At 40.5% G+C, this 20493-nt stretch overlaps 1 protein-coding gene across 1 annotated transcript in view; it reads left to right on the forward strand.

The window, feature by feature from the left end:
* Positions 1-20493, forward strand: part of LOC126298972 (glutamate [NMDA] receptor subunit 1) — a 516838-nt gene that overhangs the window by 354001 nt on the left and 142344 nt on the right. Inside the window, exon 8 of the mRNA XM_049990592.1 lies at positions 19788-19901. Coding sequence (XP_049846549.1) covers positions 19788-19901 — 114 coding nt within the window. The remainder of the gene's footprint in view (positions 1-19787; positions 19902-20493) is intronic.

Consider the following 20493-nt stretch of genomic DNA (forward strand, 5'->3'; position numbering starts at 1 on the left):
TTTGTCATCTCTATATATTCTAATTCTTGCAACAGCGTTTTGAACACCTCGATGTGCTCTTTGCATCTCTTTACCATTATTTGTTGGTAGTTTCCTGGCAGCTTAAAGTAGCTAAGTCGGATTGTTTCAGCCACACTAAATGGAGTATTCACAAACTGAGTTTCTAAGCATTTTCTGTACTGTGGAACCATGAGCTTGTTACCATCTACCCCATCATAATGTCCTCTTGTACTCTGTCTTGTGCCTCTGATGACCAGTAATTAGGCAGGAAGCCGTCTGTGGACTCTTTGTATGTGCTGCGATATGATGTCATCGAATGCATTACTGATGTGGAATTTCCGAAAAGTTAACCGCACATGAATTCTAGACAGTGGTGCAATGGCCATGTAGATTTCAATGAAAATACTCAAGCTTTAGAATGGAATGGTGTACCGATTTCTCTAAATGTTTGGAACTTCCTGAATGACAAGGAACCCTTGAGTGTGAGTTCGCAAGTTCAACCTTTAGCAAGGCTCATCTGAAAATGTTGTAGTAACAATTACGACAGGAAAAATATTAGCTGCTAATGGTTCACCATGTGCATCAGGAGGGCGACAGAAAATTAAGTGTCCGGGAGGTGCAGAGATCAACCTTTGATGGGTTGACTGTATTACATTTCACAAAATGCAAATCGTCGGCATTCAAGAAATGTTCAAAACAAATCACTAACTTGCACTACGAACACCGAATAAAAAATATCGCGTCACGCTGATCACAAAGGTTCGCACCAACGAGATCGAAGGCGAGCTCCTTGGGAGTTACAAACTGTGCGCGAAGTTCAGCTTCGTATCAACTTTTAAAGAATACGTATACAATCATATTGGTGTAACGGGATGATGAGAATGATGGAATGTGATGGCATGCCACAGAATGCGAAGCAATCTGACGTGGAGCTTATCATAACACTGGCTATCCTTTAAGGCGTAGCTGGAGATAGTGCTAGAATATGTTTTACAGGCACGGAAAAAATGAACATCCAGAGGCTGAATCTGTCCAGTAGTTCCAAGTGGTATGAACTGGAATGTCACACTTTTCAGGGGGGATAATTTGCTCTAAAGGAGTATGATTTTTATACGCAGACTGGGAATCAAGCAAAAGCAAGTTATTTTGACCAGCTATTATCCAAAAGCAATGCTCATACCACAATTGTAGTTCTCTTACATCAACTTTCCCACTACTACTTGCTGTGACTTTAGTATCCCCTACTGTCTTTGCAAGATCATGCACACGAGAAAAAATCGTAGGGATGAGCGCACCTTCATCTTCACGCAGCACAATGAATAATATTCCAGACAATTTACTAACCAGACTAACAATCGGCATAATTGTTTAAGAATACCTTAAGGCATTGATGCTAGTTGATATTCATACAACTCTCTTGGTACCTCTAATTTCCATGGTTCCTTTCATATGCACTTCCTCTTCAAATTCATATTGGTCAGAGTTGAAAACAAATTCCTTACTGAACAATGGAATAAGTTTGTTTAGCTGCTCAGCAAATTTTCGGGCCGATAAGCCAGTTTGCTGTGCATCGTCAGGTTGACGCTTTGTTTGAAATTTCGTTATCTTACGTTTCCCAATTCTGTAGCACTATTTAAAGTTATGCAACTGTCCACTGCTTGCCTTGAAATGGCTGTACTCTATGTCACGCATAGTGTGTTGTGAAGAAAGTAGAGATCACTATCGTGCACATCCTGTATGTTGTATCGAGCATCCTTGAAACGAGAAAACACCAGTTTTTGTAACAAGTGCGTCTTGTCCGCCCTCGAATATCCATAGATTTTTGTGCACTACACGTTGATATTGTAGTAGTAGTAGTAGTAGTAGTAGCTTTATTCATCCGTAGATCTATTTGTAGTGGGATATAGGACATGTCAAAGTATCTGCAATTTTAGACCAATTTAAAATGAGCTAGTTCGTATACACATATATTCACAGGCTTCTAGTTAGAGACAATCATTAGATTTACCCCTGGTATGCAATACTTTTTTTACAAATAACTTATTTAATAATAATTTAAGGACACACTGTTCACTCATATCTCACTATCAGTCACTGCATACACTATACACGCATTGTTTCATAACACTACACACACACACACACACACACACACACACACATACACACACACACGCACACACACACACACACACACACACACACACACACACACACACACAGAGAGAGAGAGAGAGAGAGAGAGAGAGAGAGAGAGAGAGAGAGAGAGAGAGAGAGAGACTGGTGATCTCTGAGCCATTTTCTGCATCTTCCCATTTGCTAAATTGAAAAACTGAGTCAGCATCCCTCCATAATGAGTGAGATGTTGAGCTCAGAAAGAGGAAGACGTGTTAGTACTGTGTTATGCATAGCTTGGGGGTAAGTATTTCTAGAACGGAAAAAAGAAGAAAAAATACATAAAGTGAAGGCGTTATGTGGAATGTTCGATGTTTTATAATCATTATTATTATTGTTATTTATTTGTATAACATTTTTTTTATCAAACCGCTAAAACTGTTTTCTCTAAGTAATCCTTCATAGTCTAAAATATATTGCATAAAACATACTTTTCAACTGTCTTTTTAATTAAGTATATTTTTGCAATTTCTTTAATCTCTTTTGGTATTTATTGTACAGTTTTATTCCTTGGTAGAAAATGCTATTTGTGTTTTATGTTTATTTTTTCTTGGTAAATGTAAGTTAAGTCTATCTCTTGTTGCATGGTTGGATAGAGCTGTTTGTGCAGTAATTACCAGTGTTATTTTTGATGTGTACAACTGACTGGTAAATGTATTCATATGAAGCAGTTAAAATCCCCAGTGGTTTTAACAGATCTTTACAATGAGGTCACCTAGTATTTTTGGTTATTATTCTTATGACTATTTTCTGGAGTTTGAAAATTGTGTTCGTATTTTGTGCGTTTGTTCCCCAAAAAAGAATGCCACAGCTAAGAACTGAGTGTAGATAAGAATAATATGTAACTAAAAGACACTGCATGTTACACACTGATGATAGGACTCTAAGGGCACAACATGCTGATGATATTCTGTTTGCAAATACCTTTGTGTGTTCACACCACTTCCACTGAGAATCAATATTCATTCCATGAAATTTTGCATTTGCTACACAGTCTATACAGGTACCATCCACATTTAATTTAACATTGTCATTTTTCCTCTTCAAACTGAAATTCATGACATTAGTTTTCTGTATGTTCAATGTCACTTTATTGCTTACTGACCAATCATAAACTTCCTTGAGAGTTTCATTTGCTTTCTCGGCAAGGAGTTCTCTTGTTTTCTCAGTGTCTGTAATATTGCTGTCATCAGCGAAGAGAATTTCTTCACCATGAATAACACAACTGGGAAAGTCATAGATGAATATCAGGAATAGTATTGGTCCTACTATGTTACTTTGAAGTATGTGTTATCTCTACTCTTTATACCCTATCTGCTAGGTATGATCGAAACCAATCATTAGCTTTCTCTCTTATTCCTAATGCTTCTAATTTATTTAAGAGACTCTTGTGGTCGACTGTACCAAACACCTTAGAAAGATCCAAAAATATGCCAGTGACACACCCTCCTTATCAAGAGCATCAAGTACAACATTTGTGAATTCTACTATGGCTGAATCCGTACTTTTGCCACTTCGGAAACCAAACTGTGATTTGCTTAAAAGATTGTATTTTTTCAGGTAATTCATTAATCTGTCTTTCATAATTGCTTCTATTATTTTTGAGAATGCTGACAGAAGGGAAATGGTCCGGTAATTTTCTATGTCTTCTGCATTACTTTTCTTAAGCAAAGGTACAACTCTTGCCTGTTTTAACTGCTCTGGAAATGTCCCTGATGTGAAGGATTCATTTATTATATTTGTTAAGGGGCCTTGTGTAATCCCTATGCATTGTTTCAGTACACACATTGGTACTTCATCTAAGCCTACGGCGTATTCGAAATCGGTTCATAATTGTTTTTTTACCATGATCCTCCGTGAGTTTAATTACGTTTATTACCCGCTCCTTGGACAACGATTGTCCTTTATTACGTTTCACTGCATATGGTGCCTGTGGCTCCCTGTTCGACAAGGACGATGAACTGCATGGCTCGACACATGCCTCAGTATCACAGTCACTTGTTAACCGCGTTTCGTCATCGTTGTACTCCTCGTGTACCTCGTCTGCATAGTCGATCATATACGGCACCACACTTTCCATTGACTCATCGTGCAGAAACGCAAATATTTCATCTACTACTTCTTTCTGACTCGGCGAAATTCCTTGGGCTCCTTTATGACGAAATGTTAACTTCGGCAAATGTTGCTGAAGATATAATGCAATGTATGCTTTGTTTATCGTTGCCATTGCTCTGGTTTGTATCAACGCCTCTACCACAGTAGCACTGTTGTGAGTTACTCATCGACTAAGCATCTCAGCTGCGTTCCATAGCCCCATGCTGTGTTCACCATTGAATAGCTTCAGTCCCGCCCCCTGTTGCCATTGGCAGCCAATTTTGTGGTTGCATGGTAGACAATAAATTGGCCTTTTGCGACCTCGCACTCAGGGGGCTCGATGTGAGAGGAAATGCTTATAGTCAAAGTTTTCGTCCTCTGATGATTTGGTTCCGCTACTAACTACTGGGTGAAGATCTGTTTATAGTTCACATGATGTGAGGCAGTGCTCCCATACACGATTGCACAACTGGTTTGCCCTGCTCCTATCGCATAATTACTCGGAGAGCGTGCCTCGCACTGCAATTCACTCGTGCCTTCCTTCAGGATTAATACCTGTGTAACTTTCTATAACCTCCTGCCAAGACTGCATCCCGTTCTCACTGTCTTTTGTTAATATATTCATGCTGCTAGTTGAAGAAAGTAATTTCTGTACCTCGGCTTTTTCAGTTACTAGCACAGGGCAGGTACTACCTGATCCCTTACAACTTCAGTCAAGTTTTCATGATTGCTAATCTTGACTTATCTCCTTGAGCCTTCCAATTGCTTTTATACAGTCGCCGTCCTACTTTTTATGGTATCCTGTCGACGTTAAACTTCACTAATCTGTTGCTGCATGTTTGGGAATTGTACGAACTGCAACCCAATTTCTATTAGTCCCGCCTCTTGTCAGTGCGACAACTCTTTCGTTCCTTTCTCTTGCTTGTCTTTCGATTCTAGACACATCTGCATCATGATGTCGAGTAGGACGTCGAGCAGGGGAGACTACCAATGTGCCAGACTGACCCAGTTGAGCATTACTGGGTAAAAGAAAATCTGTGCTTACATCCTCTTCTGCACTCAGTAATCCCCTAAATACATTCTCTTCCCTGTTTTGCACACCCTTTGCGCACTCGTTATCCGCTACTGCGGCTCTATCTCCAATGTTAAATATCCGGTCATGTTCACTTGTTTCATTACGCCCGGCTCTCCTACTTTGGCCAGTTACACAACTCTTATCTCCCACATCTATCTCTCTTCTGACCATGCTCTGGCTCGTTGTCTTAATTCACCTAAACTTCTGTCCCAGATAAATTTATTTTCATTAGTGTAAGCCAAGGCTCCTGTCACTACTTATGTCGAAACTACAAAGCTCAACAAAAATTTCTCCAAAGTACTGAATCCGACCATACAATGCTGCAAGTAAAGCTAGAGTGGACCAGAACCCACAAACACACAAAGAAAATATGTATTAACGTTTGTGCCAGCAACTTAGGTTCAGTTCACTTTGCTTTATTTCTTTTTTAAAATTTGCTTTCAACTTAGAAACCTCATTGTAATTGTATCAATGTTAGTCTGAAGTAAATTTTTTAGAAACCTCATTGTAATTGTATCAATGTTGGCCTGAAGTAAATTTTCTTCAATAATCAAAAATTTCTTCAATTAATTAAAATTCATTCTGATTCCTTAGCAGAAAAAAAGGCAGATTAAAGCCATTTTAACGCGAGATAACAAGCGAGCTCCGAACCAAATTTCGATAAAAGAGTCCAGTACGCCTGGACAGTGCGTGAAGCAGACAGTTCGCGTGAACCCAACTGTCAAAACAGGCCCAAGCAACTGGGCTATGGTGATGGTACCTCTACATTTACAGTATCTATCAAGAAATGGTTAGAATTTCTAAGTAATTTAATTTAATTCTAGAGGCAGTTGCGTTAGAACAATGATTTTCTCCATATTTGCTCATATGAGTTCAACAAGGTAATGCAATTTAATATCATGAAGTCTGATGGAATAATGAAATCATACTACGTACAATCATTGACACAGTTAATTAGTATGATAAAATGGGGATGAGACTGTTTTGGTAATGAATGAGCAAGTTTATAATACCGTACTGAATTTGTAAGACAACCATGGTGTGGGTTCCTGTTGCCATGTCCTAGTTCATGAACAACGGGCAACATATGTGTGGCCAAGTAAGTGGTCCCGACAGTCGGGATACCAGTTACTTTGTAATAAGGCTGGCCATCTCGAACATATTCTGAGTCGTGGTCACCTTTGCGCTCAGACTACAAAGACTACCAAATCCACCGGTTAGTCTCTCAACCGTTAGGGGTAAAACCCAATGGGACCCGGGGCAAGTAAGGCTAGCAAGCTTCTTCCCTGGTACTTTAAATATGATGCTGGCAACAATCAGAGCAAAATGCCGCGGACCTTTGGAGGTGACGGAGTCCCACCTCTAATTGACAAACCAGGGACTCCTAAGATACGACTCGGCAAACGAATGGTAGAGAGATGGGGAGCTATTAATATCAACGGGGGCTACTCTGGGAAGAAGGTAGAGTTGGCACAGGCTGCAAGTAAGATAGGGTTGGACGTTTTAGCTGTTAGTGACGGGCAAGGGGTGAGAAAGAAGAGGAAGTAGGAGAATACAAGGTTTACCTGTCAGGAGTCAAAGCAGGAATAGCAAAAAGGGGCGTAGGGCTTTACATCAGGAAAGAAATGGAATCCAGCGTAGTTGCAATAAGGTACGTAAACGAACGACTGATGTGGATAGATTTGACAGTGTGTAGCAAGAAAATTAGGATTGTGTCAGTATATTCGCAACGTGAAGGGACAGATCAAGATCAGATGGATAGTGACGTAGTTGTCAGAGTAAAGGACAACGACAGTGTTCTGCTCTTGGGCGATTTTAATGCCAGGATTGGAAATCGAACAGAAGGGTATGAAAAGGTTATGGGTAAATTTGGAGAGGATATGGAGGCCAACAGGAACGGGAAACAACTCTTGGATTTCTGTGCCAGTATTGGCTTAGTAATCACAAACTCTTTTTTTAAACATAAGAACATTCACCGGTATACTTGGGAAGGCTGGGGAAACAAATCTGTCATTGACTATATAATAACAGATCAGGAATTCAGGAACGCTGTGAGGGACACACGTGTATTCACGGGATTCTTTGATGACACTGATCACTATTTAATCTGCAGTGAAATTGGAATTGTGAGGCCGAAAGTGCAGGAGGTCAGGTCCATATGTAGTAGGATAAGAGTGGAGAAACTTCAGGATAAGGAAATCAGACACAAGTACATAAATCTCAGAAAGGTACCACTTAGTTGAATGTAGTCAATTACAGTCATTGGAAATGGAATGGACAAGGTACAGGGACGCAGTACTAGAAGTGGCTAAAGAATGTCTTGGAACACAGCTTGGTGGAATGACGCAGTCAAGGCAGCCTGTAAAAAGAAAAAGATGGCGTATCAAAAATTGCTACATACTAGAACTCAGGTGGACAGACAAAGTTATGTTGAAGAAAGAAACAAAGCCAAACAGATAAATGCAGTATCCAAGAAGAAATCTTGGGAAGACTTTGGAAACAGGTTGGAGACTTTGGGTCAAGCTGCTGGAAAACCATTCTGGGATGTAATTAGCAGTCTTCGAAAGGGAGGTAAGAAGGAAACGGCAAGTATTATGGACAGGTCAGGAAAACTGCTGGTGAATCCTGTTGATGCCTTGGGCAGATGGAGGGAATGTTTTGAAGAGTTGCTCAATGTAGGTGAAAATACGATCAATAATGTTTCAGATTTCGATGTACAATGGGATAGGAATGATGATGGAAATAGGATCACATTTGAGGAAGTGGAGAAAATGGTCAATAGATTGCACTGTAATAAAGCGGCTGGGGTGGATGAAATTATAAGTTGGAACTCATCAAATACAGTGGAATGTCAGGTCTTAAATGGCTACACAGGATAATTGAAATGGCCTGGGAGTCGGGACAGGTTCCATCAGACTGAACGAAAGCAGTAATCACACCAATCTTTAAACATGGAAACAGAAAAGATTGTAACAACTGCAGAGGTATTTCTTTAATCAGCGTTGTGGATAAAATCTTCTCAGGTATTGTTGAAAGGAAAGTGCGAGTACTAGTTGAGGGCAAATTGGATGAAAATCAGTGTGGGTTTAGGCCTCTTAGAGGTTGTCAGGACCAGATCTTTAGCTTACGGCAAATAATGGAGAAGTGTTATGAGTGGAACAGGGAATTGTATCTATGCTTTATAGATCTAGAAAAGGCATATGACCGGGTTCCTAGGAGGAAGTTATTGTCTGTTCTACGAGATTATGGAATAGAAGGCAAACTTTTGCAAGCAATTAAAGGTCTTTACATAGATAGTCAGCCAGCAGTTAGAGTTGACGGTAAATTGAGTTCATGGTTCAGAGTAGTTTCAGGGGTAAGACAAGGCTGCTACCTGTCTCCACTGTTGTTCATATTATTTATGGATCATGTGTTGAAAACAATAAACTGGCTGGGTGAGATTAAGATATGTGAACACAAAATAAGCAGTCTCGCATATGCGGATGACTTAGTTGTGATGGCAGATTCGATTGAAAGTTTGCAAAGTAATATTTCAGAGCTAGATCAGAAATGTAAGGACTATGGTATGACGATTAACATCTCCAAAACGAAAGTAATGGCAGTGGGAAAGAGATATAAACGAATTGAGTGCCAAATAGGAGGAACAGAGTTAGAACAGGTGGACGGTTTCAAGTACTTTAGGATGCATATTGTCACAGGATGGCAACATAGTGAAAGAACTGGGAGCGAGGTGTAGCAAAGCTAATGCAATGAGCGCTCAGCTGCGATCTAATCTCTTCTGCATGAAGGAAGTCAGTACGAAGACTAAGTTATCTGTGCACCGTTCAATCTTTCGACCAACTTTGTTGTGTGGGAGCGAAAGCTGGGTGGATTCAGGTTACCTTATCAACAAGGTTGAGGTTACGGATATGGAAGTAGCTAGGATGATTGCAGGTACTAGTAGATGGGAACAATGGCAGGAGAGTGTCCACAATGAGGAAATCAAAGAAAAACTGGGAATGAACTCTATAGATGTAGCAGTCAGGGCGAACAGGCTTAGACGGTGGGAGGCATGTTAAACGCATGGGAGAAGCAAGGTTACACAAGAGACTCATGGGTTCAGCAGTAGAGGGTAGGAGGAGTCGGGGTAGACCAAGGAGAAGGTACCTGGATTCGGTTAAGAATGATTTTGAAGTAAAAGGCTTAACATCAGAAGAGGCATCAATTTTAGCACTGAATAGGGGATCATGGAGGAATTTTATAAGGGGGATTATGCTCCAGACTGAACGCTGAAAGGCATAATCAGTCTTAAATTATGATGATGATGATGATGAACCACAGAATTTGTCGTTAGTAGTTGGTTGCACGAGTGGTTGCGCGAATCTTGACACGATATTACACATAGTCCTAGGCACCATGCTTTGCCCAATAAAACGCTGGGAACTACACGTACTTCTATGGAATGATGCTTATAAACTGATTACAACCCATAGTCTGATCATGCCTAAAGTTTATCAAAGTCTCGAAACCCCGTGCCAAAGATACAAGTTATGTGCTGGGAACTACATCTGCAAGACAAACATTACCACAATAGAATGAGCCCAATATATCAATTGTGAGATAGCCAGATCATCCTCATCTCCAATGTTCTTCCACCTCTGCAGTTCATCAGTAAGAAATTTTCGAAGTCCAGAGAGAGCACAAAAAGTCAAGATCCGAGACAACTTCACTCTAAGAGTGCTTACCGCCTAATCTCCCTAGACACAGCCGGCCGGAGTGGCCGTGCGGTTCTAGGCTCTACAGTCTAGAGCCGAGCGACTGCTACGGTCGCAGGTTCGAATCCCGCCTCGGGCATGGATGTGTGTAATGTCCTTAGGTTAGTTAGGTTTAATTAGTTCTAAGTTCTAGGCGACTGATCACCTCAGAAGTTAAGTCGCATAATGCTCAGAGCCATTTGAACCATTGGAACCCTAGACACAACAGCTTCTTCTCTCCAGAGTTCAGTATCACAATTTCGTGCACCTTCCTCCACCAAACAGAGGGCTAGCGCCAAATATTTTGTACAATAGAAACGTTAATACCTACGTTATATCTCCTACCTACCGACATTTTCCCATGCACAGAGAAACGAGCGCTCAAATCTCTTCCCAGCCTCGCTGCCAGGCCAGCATTTTCCATCCCAAGAAAACAGAAAACAAAGCATAGCACAAAGTGACGTCTTTTTCTGACACAAGGTGGACAAATGCTACCTCACTGAAAATATTTTCATCCAGTGACCGAAGAAAGCGTCCACCTAACGAAAAACTGCGCTTATGTTTTTTATGGCCAAAAAGCGTCCTCTGAAAAAGATTACGCGTCCTGGTCGAAATGCAAGTATTGTCTGCCGCTACATTTTTTGAGATATTCTCGTATCCACAGGCACCACTACCTTGTACAGTCAGGGTGCCCCGCTGCTGGAATAATCCCAGCGCCTTCTAATGTAGCGCTCAGCCATTGGTGTTGATTCTAGTCTGGCGAAATCCTACTGCATCAAGTGTCTCCCCTTCAGGGCGGCCGCCAGGCAAGTAGTGACTAACTTCCTCTCCCACTTTTTCCCATAGCTCACTCAGAATCATGAAACAAGCATTCAGCTGCTATAGCTACAACCGTGCACTAAATGCACATGAATCTAAAATAAACTAGAAGAAAGAGGTGAAGTGAAATTCTCGATGTTTTGAATACCAGTGTTCCAGACAAAACGCACTTGCATGAAAGAATGCAGAAACTAGGGCAGGACTGTTCCGAAACTTGGCATCTGACGTCACTCTACATCAGTGTGTATCAACCATGGTGTGGCTCACATTCTCAGGAGTCAGGATCCACCTACTTACTTAGAGTGCAAGACGAGCCAGGAAACTAGAGAGACTCAGTGTGTACGTTATAGCAAAGTGACAAAGACACATAATACATAAAACATACATAAAGCATAAATGTCGCACACCCTTTCAATATAATCCACAGCTATTGTGAAGGAACTGGAGCAGGAATTAGCATGCTGATTAAGACTGGTGTAAGCGAAAAGACGTGCACTGGCAAATACACTCACATAGCAAATGACCTACAGCAACCAGCGAACAAAACCTACATTTATCACTAGCGCATAGCAAACAAGTATATGTAACAGCCAAAGGCAGATCTATTAGCATATCTGTTACGGTTAAAAACAAAATACCTAATAAGCTGATAGATGTCTCAGTCTTAGTTTTATTTGACGAATTTTCAAACACTATCGACTTGGAACCATGGAGCCCCTAATGCAGTTTCTCCATCTGTTATACGTCACCCGAGTTGATAATAGGATTATGGGGAAGAAAAAGAAAATCGTCATCACACATATTGCTTCCTTATTGTGGTATACCATTAAGTGTTTAAGAACACAGGACGGTTCCAGTGCTTTTGTTTGCAAGAAACACATTCTAAATTCACAGATGTCCTTTTGCAGTTAGGACATTCTCTATCACATGGTTGATCTTAACTCTGGTCTGGGCCCATCATCCCATTAATGATGCCTTAGAACAAGAAAAAGGCGGAACGCGCCTGGGAAAAAAGTGGCAGCAGGACTAGGTAGTTTTATTTACAAAACAAGTATTTCTGCACTTGCTGCGGAAGATGGCCACGCAAACAAACTTGCTGTCTTACTGCGTTTATGAAAACGTATAAGACTCCAATGAGAAGTTCAGGCAGGCAGGTGCTAAATAGGTCCAAAACTCACAAAATTCTCACAACAGGAAAGTAAATAATAATTTTACCATATTTAACCAAAATATTGGTGGATTAAAGAAAAAAATAGATTCTCACAAAAGTAAAGTAAAAAATAATGTCGCCATTTTTCACCAAAATATTCTGGGATTGAAGAATAAAGTAGATGAGCTCCTGGTTTGTTTAGATGACACTGAATCTGATAATGTAATAGATATACTATGCCTGTCTGAGCAACACATTGTGTCTGATATGGAAAAGGTAAATATCAGTGGTTATAAACTAGCTGCACATATGAACAGAGAGAATAAGGTGAGAGGAGGAGTTGCCATATATGTCAAAAGTTATCACTGTGTAGAAAGCTTAGATACAAAAAAGTTTTGTCTAGAGCAACATATAGAAGCATGTGCCTGTCAACTTAAACTGAAGGAGGGCTCTTTTATAATTGTAACAGTATATAGGTCCCCATCAGGAAACTTTCATTTATTCCTAGAAAACTTGGAAGCCTTGTTGTGTTATCTGTCAGATAGAAGAAAGCAAATTATTATTTGTGGGGACTTTAATGTTGATTCACTGAAAGAGTGTAATAGGAAGAATGGCCTGGAAGTCTTGCTCGGTTCTTTCAATTTGACATCTGTCATTAATTTTCCTACTCGCGTAGTAAAGGACAGCAGCACATTGATAAATAATACTTCTATAGACCAACATAAATTCTTGTCCTATTGAGAATGGGCTTTCTGATCATGATGCTCAGCTAGTTACAGTATATGATACAGCTCCATTCAATAATTCAAAACTACCCTCCAAAGGTCAATTAATGACTCAACAAATAGAAATTTCAGAGAAAATCTTCAGCAGTTAGACTGGGATGAGGTGTACAAGGAATCTGATGCTATTTTAAAATATAACTTATTTCATGATACACTTGTAAGAGAATTTGAAAACTGTTTCCCCAAGGAAGTAGTTAAATCTAATTATAAGAAACCATGCAAAAAACCTTGGCTTACTAAAGGAATAAATATATCTTGTAACCACAAAAGGGAGCTGTATCTAACAACAAGAAAGGGTAATGACCCAGAAATAGCCAAATATTATAAAAACTACTGTGCTACATTAAGAAAAGTTATTAAAACGTCCAGAAGCATGTGCATCATGTCTGAGATTAATACCTCTGATAACAAAATCAAAACAATTTGGAATATTATTAGAAGGGAGACAGGACAACCAAGAGTATAGGATGACGGCATCACCATCAAAGCTAATGGAAACTTGATAAACAACAAGCCGGAAGTCGAAAACATTTTGAATAATCATTTTTTAAATGTTGTAGAGAAAATAGGATCTAAATGTTCATTAGAAAAAGCAAGGCAGTTAATGGAATAGGTCTTACCCACACCATTTGATTCAATTGAAATTCCACCCACCTCTCCTTCTGAAATTAATAATAAACTCTCTCAAGAATAAAAACTCACATGGAATTGATGGCATTTCCAGCAGGATAATAAAAGCTTGTTCCCAAGAAATAAGTGGGATTCTTAGCCATATATGTAATAGCTCTCTGAAGCAGGGTATTTTCCCAGATAGACTGAAGTATGCCATTGTTATACCACTGCATAAAAAAGGGGGTACATCTGATGTCAACAACTACCGCCCATTCTCTCTTCTGACTGCCTGATCCAAAATTCTTGAAAAAGTAATGTATTGTGGACTAGCTTCACACCTTTGTAAACATAAAGTTTTAACAAAATATCAGTTTGGTTTCCAGAAGTGTTTTTCAACGGAAAATGCTATACATAGTTTCACAAGTGAAATATTAAATGCTCTGAGTAACCGGAAGGAACCTGATGGGATTTTTTTGTGATTTATCAAAGGCTTTTGATTGTGTAAATCATGGAATACTTCTAGATAAGCTCAAGTACTGTGGTATGAATGGGACAGTGCTCAAATGGTTTAAATCATACCTAAGTGGAAGAGTGCAGAATGTTGAAATAAACAGTTCACATAATATGCAAAAAGCTGGGGAACAATCAAGAATGGGGTGCTGCAAGGTTCGGTCTTCGGTCTTGTGCTGTTCTTAATATATGTTAATGGCTTGCCATTCTATATTCACGAAGATGCAAAGCTGGTACTTTTTGCCGATGATACGAGTATAGCTATCACACCCGACAGACAAGAATTAATTGATGAAATTGTAGATGATGCTTTTCATAAAATCATTAAGTGGTTCTCTGCAAGTGGGCTCTCTTTAAACTTTAACAAAACACGTCATATACAGTTCCACACAGTAAATGGAATGACCCCATTAATAAATATAGACGTCGATCAGAAATTGGTAGCAAGTTAGAATATTCAAAATTTCTAGATGTATGCATTGATGAGGGGTTGAACTGGAAAAAACACACTGAGGATCTGCTGAAACGTTTGAGTTCAGCTATTTATGCTATTAGGGTCATTGCAAATTTTGGTGATATACATCTGAGTGAATTAGCTTACCACGCCTATTTTCATTCTCTGCTTTCGTATGGCATCATATTCTGGGGTAACTCATCACTGAGCAAAAGAGTGTTCATTGCACAAAAGCGTGTAATCAGAATAATTGCTGGAGCTCATCCAAGACCATACTGCAGACACTTATTTAAAGAGCTGGAGATCATCACTGTAGCCTCACAATATATATATTCACTTATGAAATTTGTTATTAACAATCCAAACGAATTCAAAAGTAATAGCAGTGTACATAGCTACAACTCTTGGAGAAAGGATTATCTTCACTAACCAAGGTTAAATCTAACTTTGGCTCGGAAGGGGGGTAAATTATGCTGCCACAAAAGTCTTTGGTCATTTACCTAATAGCATCAAAGGTCTGACAGATAGCCATATAGCATTTAAAAGGAAATTAAAAGAATTTCTTAATGGCAACTCCTTCTACTCATTAGATGAATTTCTGGATATAGTAAGTGGGTAATTTTCCAACCCCCACAAAAAAATTAAAAATATTGAGTGTCATGTAATATTTTGTCTAATGATACATGTTGTATAGACAAATTTGGTTTCACTGATTCACTGATGGCGCATCATAACTCACCCACCACTTCCTGCTGTTGGATCGTTCCAGTGCCACAAAAGTGTTCCAGGTATTGAGTGCAGAGCTTTGTGGTTTCTCAAGCGCTATATATACATAACAGTGACAACAACACCCACTTAAGCAGTACAATATTGTCATCCTCAACCAGAGACCTCTTTCTCTGCTCTTCAGATGTCACAAACTCTATTCAGTGGGAAGTGACTTATTATCCCCACGCCATTAATCGATTCCCAGACTGGGTCCACTAACAAACAGAACAAGTCACTGACGAACAGGGTAGTCGCCAAAATGACGCCGCCAAGTCGGATTATCAGCAGAGAAAGTTATACAGCTTGTTGGTTACTTTTGAACACCAGGAAAGCGTTCAGCACCAAATGAATCTCTCCCCCATGGTATCCTACACTCCTTAGTCCACACAAGGAGGCAGCCTGTGTAGTTTAGGCTAGGTGTGTGGAAGTGCGACCATTCAAATGGCGACAAAACGCAGCCAATGCTCAACTAAAAATTAAAGAAAGACAAAAGTTTTTTGTTATATGTTTCTTTTTGATGGCACTTATATGGTATGCTTACAGATTTTGAATTCTTACCATGATCAAGTCATTAATAATGATGTCTAAAAAAAGGGGAAATAGTAAAATTCTAGGAAACTAAATTACAAACCAAACAAGCTTTTATACAAAATTACACGTATTTGAATCGTTACATAGCAACTCGTTAGAGAAAAGTGCTGCACTCTCATTATAAACATTCTGCGTATCGAAATCCAAGGCAACGAATTAGCACTTGTGCACCTTGTAGTGAGTGCCGACAATCCGGTGGCTGTATGTTCTCTCTTGCCTGTCTCTTGAGGTGCTTGCGTCAGTGGGAAGAAGAGTGGCTGGAAATGATGGATGATAAGCTATGGCAAGTAAAGGCATCAATGAGCACGAATTTCTGCTCAAGACAGACCTACCAAAGCCTGGTTCTTGCATATATCCATACGTCCATTATAACTGAAAGTATCTTATATTTAGTCCGGAAAACAGAATAGCTTGTCATTTGATCTTGCCTTTATGTTATCAGACGAAGAGATTACGGTATTTTAACAGAAAGCATTGAAACGATTGTATAACATGTGTGGCTGATCTCATGTGAATGAGAGAATATGAGTGAAAACGGGACAGAGAGAATGAATTATTGCCAGAATGTTATGTTAAATGTTTTTAGTTTTAGCATTTTACCCCACATTTGTCATGGAGTATGTTGAGTATTTTAGCATAGACACGATACTGAGGCTTGCACACACACACACACACACACACACACACACACACACACACACACAGCACACACTTGCACATGCATGCACACACCATACACACTCTGTATGCAGACAGATGCTTCTTCAGTACACACTTTACCCACCAAAGACAAAATGCCACTGTGTGCACCACAAATGCAAGCACACCAAATGACGTGAAGTTCAGTAACATATGCCATTATTAACTGAGGTTTGTTCTCAAACAATATGCTCTGTAGTTTACTAGCTGAGTACCCAGTGCTCACCGGGTGTGTATGTATTCCAATCTTCTGTTAGCCCATCTACCCTTTCCCTCCCTGCCTCCATCTCCTCCAGCCTCCTCTCTCTGTTGACCTCCTCTGACCCCTTCTCCGTCCTACACGTCCAGCCCCACCCCCCACTCTCTATCCATCTCCACCTGCCTCCCTCTCTGTCCATCTCCTCCTCCCCCTCTCTCTGTCCATCTCCCCTAATCCCCTCTCTCTGTCCTTCACCTCCACCCCACCTGCCCCCCCCCCCACCCAGTTTCTGTTCGTCTCCTCCTGTCTTCCTCTCTGTCCTTCTCCTTCTCCCCCTCTCTCTGTCCTTCTCCTTCTCCCCCTCTCTCTGCCATCTCCTCTGACCCCCTTCTCTGCCCTACACCTCCACCCCACCCTACCCCCCAGTTTCTGTCCATCTCCTCTGACCCCCTTCTCTGTCCTACACCTCCACCCCACCCTACCCCCCCAGTTTCTGTCCATCTCCTCCTGGCTCCCTCTCTGTCCATCTCCTTCTCCCCCTCTCTCTCTCTCCTCTGACGCTCTTCTCTGTCCTACACCTGCACTCACCCCTCCCCCCCACTTTCTGTCCATCTCCATCTATGTCCCTCTCTGTCCATCTCCTCCACCCCCTCTCTCTGTCCATCTACTCTTCTGTCCCCCACTGTTCATCTCCTGCTCCTTTATCTTTTTGGCCATTCCTTCTCTATCATCTCTCAGTACAGCTCCTCCTCTTCCTTTTCTCTGTCCATTTCAGCCTCCCCTTTCCCTGTCCATCTCTTCCTCCACCTACCTGTCTCCATGTCCTCCCTCCCCCTTTCCATATCCTCCATCCCTTTCTCTCTCCATGATATAAACCTCAACCCAGTAGGAGACTGCTGCCCACAGTATTTCCTTCCAGATTGTAAGAATATATGTACCAAATCTGATTGAAATTGACCAATGAATTTAGAAGGAGCTTTATTGCCATGAGTTTCTCCATGTACGCACATAAACTATGTGGTCAAAAATATCTGGATACCTTGCTGAAAATGATTTACAAGTTCATGGCGTCCTCCATCGGTAATTCTGGAATTCAGTAAGGTTTCTTGGGGAATGACAGCCCATTCTTCACAGAGTGCTGCACGGAGAAGAGGTAACGATGTCAGTCGGTGAGACCTGGCATGAAGTCGGTGTTCCAAAACATCCCAAAGGTGTTCTATAGGATTCAGGTCAGGACTCTGTGCAAGCCAGTCCATTACAGGGATATTATCGTCATGTAACCACTCCTCCAGAGACCGTGCATTACGAACAGGTGCTCGATCGTGATGAAAATCGACATCCCCGCATTGCTCTTCAACAGTGGGAAGCAAGAAGGTGCTTAAAGTATCAATGTAGGCCTGTACTATGATCGAGCCACGCAAAACAAGGGGTGCAAGCCCCCTCCATGAAAAACACGACCACACCATAACATCACTGCTTCAGAATTTTTCTGTTGGCACTACATATACTGGCAGATGACGTTCACCGGGAATTCGTCATACCCCCACAATGCCATCCGATCGCCACATTGTGTACCGTGATTCGTCACTTCACACAACGTTTTTCCACTGTTCAATCATCCAATGTTTACGCTCCACTGGCATTTGCCAGTGTGATGTGTGGCTTATGAACAGCTACCCGACCATAAAATCCATGTTTTCTCACCTCCCACCTAACTGTCATAGTACTTGTAGTGGAACCTGATGCAGTTTGGAATTCCTGTGAGATGGTTTGAATAGATGTCTGCCGTCACATTACGACCCTCTTCAACAGACGGCGGTCTCTGTCAGTCAACAGACGAGGTCGGGATATACTCTTTTGTGCTGTACTATCCCTTCATGTTTCCACTTCACCTTCACATCGGAAGCAGTGGACCTAGGGATGTTTAGGAGTGTGGAAATCTTGCGTACAGACATATGACACAAGTGACACCCATTCATCTGACCCCGTTCGAAGTCCGTGAGTTCCGCGGAGCGCCCCATTCTGCTCTCTCACGATGTCTCATGACTACGGAGGTCGCTGATATGTAGTACCAATGCAGCTAACACGAAAAACGTATGTTTTTGGGAGTGTCCAGATACTTTTGATCACATAGTATCACACATATTTCACCCTTTTCACCAATATTTGTTTACATATTTGACTTCTATTTCTAGCAAACATGTATAAGTTGAAAGAACCGTACGTTGTTGAAAGTTCAAAAAGGAGCATTAGGCAACAGGGGAAAGGAATACGGTAAAAGATGGATGGGTATCTTTAAGAGATGAAATAGCGAAGGCAGCGGAGGATCAAACACGTAAAAAGACAAGGCCTACTAGAAATTCACTGAATTTAATTGATGGTATGAGAAAATGTAAAAATGCACTAAATGAAGCAGGTGAAAGGAAATACAAACGTCTAAAAAATAAGTTTGACAGGAAGTGCAAAATGGCTACACAGAAGTGGCTAATAGAGAAATGTAAGTTTTTAGAAGAATATTTCATTAGCGGAAAGGTGAATAGCGCCTACAGGGAAATTAAAGAGCCATTTGGAGAAAAGAGAAGCAGCTGCATGATTATCAAGAGCTCAGACGGAAAGCCAGTCGTAAGCAAATAAGGGAAAGCTGAAAGTTGGGAGGAGTATATAGAGGGACTATACAAGTGAGATGAACTTGAAGGCAATGTTACAGAAATGGAAGACGACGTAGATGAAAATGAAATGGAAGACATGACACCGTGAGATGTGAGGTAGATTCAAAAGGCTGTAGGTTGCAGTAGTTATTCTGAGATGAATAGGCTTGCACAGGATAGAATAGCGTGGAGAGCTGCATCAAACCAGTCTTCGTACTGAAGACCACAACAACAACAGGGATACCTTACCGCTGCTATTTCCTACACAGAGTGAATGATTCAAGTTTATTTTCGAAATTTCTGAACTGTAATTAGAAAAAAAATCAAATCAAATGATTAAATCCTCCTTCCTATTAGATACTCTTTACATAATGAGGTTTTACTAATTCATACTAAGAAGCATTCAATGAAAATTAAAGACGTAAGGTATTGATATGGGCATATAATGAATGGTAACTGTAATGTTTTGTTTCAGCTATGTGCTGGCATCAGCTCTAAAGGCAATGAATCAAACAGAGAACATAACGGAAGCTCCAAACGACTGCGACACGTCTGGCTCTATCTGGGAAACTGGAAAAATATTATTTGAGTAAGTGCAAACACAATCGCACTTACAATAATTTTTGTGTAGTTTTAAGACAGTGTTCCAGAGTAGATGGATATTTTTGTCTGATTTTATTTTGCAATGAGTATTACTATAAATCAGCATACTCAGTGTGATACAGCAACATCTCATTTAAAGGAAGACCTGCTGAAAAGTAGCGCCCTCAATTTTTTAATGTTAAAACTCTTATAGCTTTTCAAATAAAATAAACTTTGACGACACCCTACATTCTCATTCTTCATATTTACATATTTATATCTCTACATAGTCACCCTGGCGACGAACAAAATTTTCAAACGAGAGACCGTTTTGTTGATACTATCATTGTCAAATGTTTCACTTTGTTGATGGATCCACGCTTTGTCACAAACAAAGTGAAGTCCTTGAAGGTATTCTTTAACATTTAAGCAGACGAAAATCAAATAGAGCTACATCGGGACTGTATAGAGGATGAACAATGACTGTGAACTCAAGTCATCGGTTATTGCAGATGTCTCAGCGCTCAACTATGAACAGGCATTGTCATGCTGAAGGAAAGAGTGCTCCATGTGTGGACGAACTCTTTGAATTAGGAACT

The sequence above is a fragment of the Schistocerca gregaria genome, chromosome X, assembly GCF_023897955.1.
Source record: "Schistocerca gregaria isolate iqSchGreg1 chromosome X, iqSchGreg1.2, whole genome shotgun sequence".
In the NCBI taxonomy this organism is placed as follows: domain Eukaryota; kingdom Metazoa; phylum Arthropoda; class Insecta; order Orthoptera; family Acrididae; genus Schistocerca; species Schistocerca gregaria.